The sequence below is a fragment of the Arachis duranensis genome, chromosome 3 (assembly GCF_000817695.3).
Source record: "Arachis duranensis cultivar V14167 chromosome 3, aradu.V14167.gnm2.J7QH, whole genome shotgun sequence".
Taxonomy (NCBI): domain Eukaryota; kingdom Viridiplantae; phylum Streptophyta; class Magnoliopsida; order Fabales; family Fabaceae; genus Arachis; species Arachis duranensis.
The window spans coordinates 13,782,752-13,789,389 of NC_029774.3; the positions used below are offsets into that span (position 1 = coordinate 13,782,752).

General features: G+C 32.1%; 1 protein-coding gene across 2 annotated transcripts in view; it reads left to right on the plus strand.

Moving 5' to 3' along the window:
- Nucleotides 1–6,638, plus strand: part of LOC107477738 (protein DETOXIFICATION 40) — a 16,504-nt gene that overhangs the window by 4,800 nt on the left and 5,066 nt on the right. The window contains exon 1 of one of the 2 annotated variants that reach the window (XM_016097802.3): nt 6,179–6,632. The exons of the other annotated variant lie outside the window; for it this stretch is intronic. Within the exon in view, the coding sequence (XP_015953288.1) occupies nt 6,270–6,632 (363 nt within the window). The 5' untranslated portion in view covers nt 6,179–6,269. Of the gene's footprint in view, nt 1–6,178; nt 6,633–6,638 lie in introns of those variants that run through there. 2 annotated transcript variants of the gene reach the window in all.

Sequence of the window (6,638 nt, forward strand, 5' to 3'; positions counted from 1 at the left end):
TTAAGATAAAAAAAATTATAATTTAAAATAAATAAAATAATTTTAAATAAGTTAGCTGATGTTAATTAAAAAGAGTAATGACCTTATATTACTATAATGTAATATGTATATTTACTCACTTGATACATTTTAAGTTTGCAATATATATCTAATTAACAAAAGGTTCAGGATACCATAAAAAAAAAGGAGTGCACTTAAAAATGTAAAAAAAAATGTAAATATAGTTTTTCCTTTCTTAATAGAATTTGCTATCGTGTAAAAAATATGTGTCAAATATAATTTATTTTGAGATTTTTTTTAGATAAGTATTTTTTAAACAATTTTTTATGTGAATTTATTTATTTTTATTTTTCAAACAAAAAATTTATAAATACTAATAACTTAATCATAGTAAAGATAAAGTTTAAAATATTATTAGATTTTGAAAAAAAATAAGATTAATTATACTTTATTTTTAATCTTAACCCTCTTGGTGTTAGAATTATGGTTTTTTTTCCGAAGATAGTAGGTTATATTTTATTAATTATTGAAAAATGAAATACAAAGATGTCCAAAAGCAGGACAGCATAATGAAAGGTGGGGATTTCCCAAAACCACTACACTGAAGGTATTCATCCAACGGTGCAAGGTCGAAAAACGAAAAAAATCTTAAAGAAGAAAGAATGATAAATCAAATTGAATGCAACTAAGAGCTTGCCTCATGGAGATGACGACCTAAACTGGGAGTTCTTTGGATTTCACGGAGCAACTTGACAGAGTTTGCTAGAATGCCAGACGGCATTGAAGTAGAACCTTCAAAAATTAACTGGTTGCGAGCTTTCCAGCAGTTCCAACAAATGATGGCAAGCAATTGAGGATTACGGTCATCATTCTTCAACAGGTTAAGCATCTCTGTTGATGCAATCCACCATGTCCAAAAGTCGTTAAGACTCTGAAGGGGAAGACAGTCACGAAGATAACTATGAGACCATACATCTTTAATTCTAGAGCAATCGATCAAACAATGAGTGACTGTTTCGGTGGCTTCATGACAGCAGGGGCATATTGGTGATATAGATGGGATGCGGTGATGAATCTGAGCAAGCACCGGGAGCCGGCCATGGAGAGCTTTCCAAATAAATAACTTAATTTTGTGAGGCAAGTTCAACTTCCATAGATCAATCCACGGCTTTTTCTGTTGCATATAATTAGGGCAAAGCTCCAGAGGCATATGGTAAAATAAATAGCCAATTTTGTAACCTGAAGTTGTATCATATTGTTTGGATTTGTTCAAATCCCATTGCAATTTGTCCCTACTCTGCTGAATTTTAACTGACAAAATCCTATTTGCAACGTCTTGGGGAAATAGTTCTTGAATGAGATTCTGATTCCAATTTCTATCTTCAGTAATTAGATCTTTAACTCTTGGAACCAACTCATCAATAGCTTGTCTATTTGGCATGTCAGAAATCATTAAAGAATACGGAGGAGGCAGTCAAGGATCCTCAAAGGTTCGGATATTCTCTCCAGTACCCACAGCCCAATTAAGACCTTTTTCAACAATCTTTCGGCCTTCCAGTATACTCCTCCATCCCCAAGAAGGTAAGACTCCAATTTCTGCCGTTATAGCATTACCATTGCTAAAGTATTTACCTCTTAGGATTTTGGATAATAAGGAAGTAGGCTGTGTTACAACTCGTCAAAACTGTTTGCCTAAAAGCGCCAGATTTTGGATTCTGAGATCTTTAAATCCAAGGCCTCCTTCTTTTCGTGGGCGAGTCATAGTGTCCCAACTAATCTAAGCCATCCGCCTTTCAGAACCTTTTTGTCCCCACCAGAACTGAGAAAGTAGAGAGTGAATTTCTGAGATTAAACCATCAGGCAACTTGAAGCAAGACAATGTATAAATAGGAATAGCTTCTCCCACTGCCTTAAGCAATACGTGTCTACCACCTGACGATAGAAGATTGCGCTTCCACCCTTGGATTCTTTTATGAACCTTTTCTTTGATCATACTAAAAGAAGCCTTTTTCGATTTAGAGACTGTAGAAGACAAACCAAGATATTTATCCTGAGCCCCAATATAATTAATATTCATAGAGTTAGCCAGTAGTATATGAATAGTGGATGGAGTGTTAGAATTATGGTTGTGCCACTAGTAATCTAATGATGCAATATAGATAATCTAACATATTGCAAATAATCAAGTAAAGTAACAACTTAATCTGCAGTTTAAACGCTAACTTCATAAAAAGTGATTTCATTTTGAGATAATAAATATGAAAGTTAGTATCTACATATACGATAACAATCGATTAAATATGAATAAATAATTTTACAACAATGCTAGGAACCAACTTTACATAAGCTAAGAATCAGCCAACTGATAAATCAGAGGTACAGTAACTTTAACCGGATGTTGCTACTGATAGGCACACGGATGTTTCTTTTTCTTGTAAATTGGATGGTTTTGGATATGATTTATATATTTCATGTGTTACGCATTAATAAAACATAATTAATTATATGGAACCAACTAATGAATGATCAAAGCATCTGTTCCGTAATTCTCTCCTAACACTAGCGTATCTTCTCTCATGTTTTGAACGTGGTCAACAATAATTTAACAAACAAATTAAATTATAAATTAATAAAACTAATTATAATTAATTATGTTGTTCCATTCTTGACTGATTATTAGTTTGTTCCATATACATAATTTTATATTAACAAATACATAAATACTACCAATTAATTAAATGGAGAAAACCCCTTCAATTGATTTGACAATGACATAAAAAAAAATCTTACGTACGCAATTTTACACTACAAAACAAAATTTATAAAATTACATCAACGTTACGGCAGTTTTATAAAACTGTCATAATATTTAGTTCACTATGGTAATTGTTCTATGCTAATTATTACTACTTTTGTTTAATTCTATGATAATTGCCACTGCATCAACGTTACGGCAGTTTTATAAAACTGTCATAATATTCGTTCACTATGGTAATTATTCTATACTAATTATTACTACTTTTGTTTAATTTTATGGTAATTGCCACTACTTCAATTTATTTTTAGGTCATGAATTGAGGTTTTATGCAAGGTTACAAAATCAGAGTTTAACTGGTTTAATTAAATATAAAATAAAAATATTAAAAATTTTATCTATAATTTTAAATATTTAAATTTAATTATTTCTAAACTATATAAAATTTAAAATTTTATATTTTTATATAATAAATTATCCATAATTTAATATTAAAAGTTCACAAACAATTTTAAATATCAAAATTTATAACTAAAAAAAATCAAAACGCATATAAATGACAAATACATAATGTTCTATTAACAAAAAAAAACAACATTAACAAATAAATTTTTAACTAATCAAAGGCATTATTCATCACAAATCATAATCATTATTAAGTGTTCCAATATCTCCATCATAAGTAGGTAATCCAAAACCACATCTTTAGAAGTACCACCAAAATAAGTCGCATTTGAGAAATCAATTTCAACATATGGTATATCCACATCAACTTTCATATCTCCTCCATCTAATAAAACAGAATAAAATGTCAAGAAGAATTCAAAGTTAACACTGTAAACCCAGGACCATCTTCATATGCCATTACCCAAAAATCTGTCGTATCAATACTTTGAATGTCAGTTTGATCAAAATTTCTCTTCTTTCGATGCAACCTAGATTGAAGGCTTAGATTATGGGTCACATAAATAATATCACTTAGGTTTAGATTATAGATTGAATGGATTGGTTCAAAAATAGTCCAGTTCCTTTCACATCCAAATAAAGAAGGTGTTTAACGAAGAAGATGGATCGCCATTTTTTACAAATTAGGAGCACTCCAACTGTGTAGCCTCCACCATTCACCTACATCGATATAAAAATCAAATATCGTTTATCACACAATATTTAAAAAACATTCAAAGTAAATTGAAATTAGAAATAAAATTACTTACCATGTTCGAGTCTATCTCTTTGTGCTCTCAAAGCACTTTCCCTCTTAAAACTCTTTTCACGCTATCAATACAATTGTATCTCTTGCATTGCATTAATCGAGTCATCGTAAAGTTATCAACATCAACTAAATCAAGTAAAGGCTTTAAAATATTTACATTCTCAACAAAATCTTCACTACAGAAAAAAAGTTGGATTCAAGTAAAGGCTTTAAAATATTTACACTTCAAATGCTTATCTCACGCATTTTCAAGATACTTGTAACGTGTGTATACAGCTTTTCGATTTTTAAACATTGTCTTGATAGAATTTTTGGCTCTTTGCATATCTTCATACACGCGTATCTCAAAGAGAGTTTCTCATCAGCTTCAACAATCTTCAACAACTTAATAAGAGGATCAATAATTTTCACCGTAATAACACAATCTTGCCAAAATTTATTATCCAAGGCAATTAAACTAACAATCTTCCTATTAGCACTTTTGGCTAATTTATGAGAAGCACAAAATTTGTCCATCATCAATGCTTGCGAGTCTTCTTTATGATTATATATACTTTTCAAAGTAATGAAAATAGTGGTGGAAATTGGTGTATCTCAATCCTCTAAAATCATATTTGTTTTTATTTTAAATCAAAACGACACTATTTTGAGGGTATACCACCGAACTGGTAATCCTCAAAAAATCTGATCGGTTCTATTGATTCATGAGTTAACTGTCAGTTCGATCGATTTTCAAATTGATTTTTTGTCAGGTGATTCTCAATGTCAACCGAACCAATTAGATGACCAATTTTTTATTAATTCGATCGAATCGACCGATCCAATTTGATTTTTAAAAAGATGGTTTTATGTGCACATGTTCGTTGTTGTGTTCTTATAAAAAAAAAGAGTAATAATAGAATCATTTTATCCAGTTAAACTTCTAAAATAGAACTTAAAATTATGTCGTTTTTTTTAAAATGTAGTTCTTGATAATCTTGATGGTTAGAATTGCCATAATTATCCAAAGAAACAACCATTTTAATCAAAGTTTTTTTATAGTGTTATGGCAAAAAAAAAGTCCTTAGTGTAATCTATTTTTGTTTAATAATGACCTACATTCATTTAAACAACAAAATTAAAACAATAAATAAATTAGAACAAGAGATTCATTCTATACAAAAAAACAAAAAACACTTAAAATTTTCTAAACTCCTAATAGTCACAAGAGAATTTGCACATAAATTGGATAGTTCTTGCTAGGTAGATAACGGGATGTAAATAACTTAAACAACAGGCTGCACTTTAAACCCATTAAAACAAAAAACATCTCACCCATTTACACCCACCATAACCCTAACCTCTCACCTTTCGCAGTTTCACATTTCTTCTGCTTCACTCTCCCTTTTCTGTTGCGTTGTCACGAATGCACCTCACCGCCACCGTCACCGTCTAAAGAAGCAACGTGCCGCAGTCACTTCACCTTTTTCTCCCATGCATCGTACCTCCCCTGTGCTCTCTGTAACCGATGCCGCCGCTGCACCTTCTTCTTTGAGTCGCGTCACCCCTGCTTTTGTCGCCGCCGCTGCACCTTCTTCTCTCATGTGTCGCACCGCGCATTCCGAACGAATAAGTTGGTCTTCTTCTCCCCCTGCGTTCGCAACGCTGCCGATCATCTTGAACCCTCCTTGCATTGTGCCATCTGAATAATCAACGCAGCCGCTCATCTGTCCCGTGGTGATAATGGCTGTTGCTTTTTATGTTTTTAAATATTTCTTTAACGATGGATCGGATGTTTTTATTTTAGGTGGATATTTTTTTTTTTTTTGCAATAGAGGACGGCAACATAAGACAGCAAGAAGCAATACCGGCACTAAGGAGGAAAGAAAAAGAAAAAGAAAAAAATTTGGGTGGAGACGCAACGAACTGAGAGAAATTAGGATTTATAAGGTGAATAGGAGTGAAATAGAATTAAGTTAAGTTTTGATTATAATTATTAAAAATATAATTTTTAAAATTAATTAAACATTCTGTTTTTATCCTATTGTTTACGTTATTTAGTTTAAACAATTAAACATTATCCCCTATACTTTCTCAAATATTTTTCAACTAAAAAGGTCATTGTCACCAGCCTCCAACATTGTACATAGATTACGAAATTGAAGCAAATTTACTATTTAGTCTATATTCTATAGTCCTAGTAGCCAAGTCGTATTTGTTTCCCTGCATATATATATATATAGAGAGAGAGAGATGCTACCCTGTACCCTCCATCAGCCTCAAGCAAAGGTTCGATTAGCATAACAGTATAACACCAGTAACATGGGTTCTCCTCCTTCAAACCATGTCGATGATGTTGATGAACCTTTGCTAACTCCTTCAACACCACCACCACCTCTGCAAAATTTATCATTTAGTTCGAAGCATGATGAATCATCAAATACTGGTGAACTTGAGAGGATACTGTCAGACACAAGTGTTCCTCTTTCAAAGAGAGTTGGAGCAGCAACATGGATTGAGTTAAAGTTACTATTTTACCTTGCTGCCCCTGCAGTTATAGTGTATCTCATTAACTATGTTATGTCCATGTCCACACAAATATTCTCTGGTCATCTTGGTAATCTTGAGCTTGCTGCTGCTTCCCTTGGAAACACTGGCATCCAAGTCTTTGCCTACGGCCTCATGGTATTT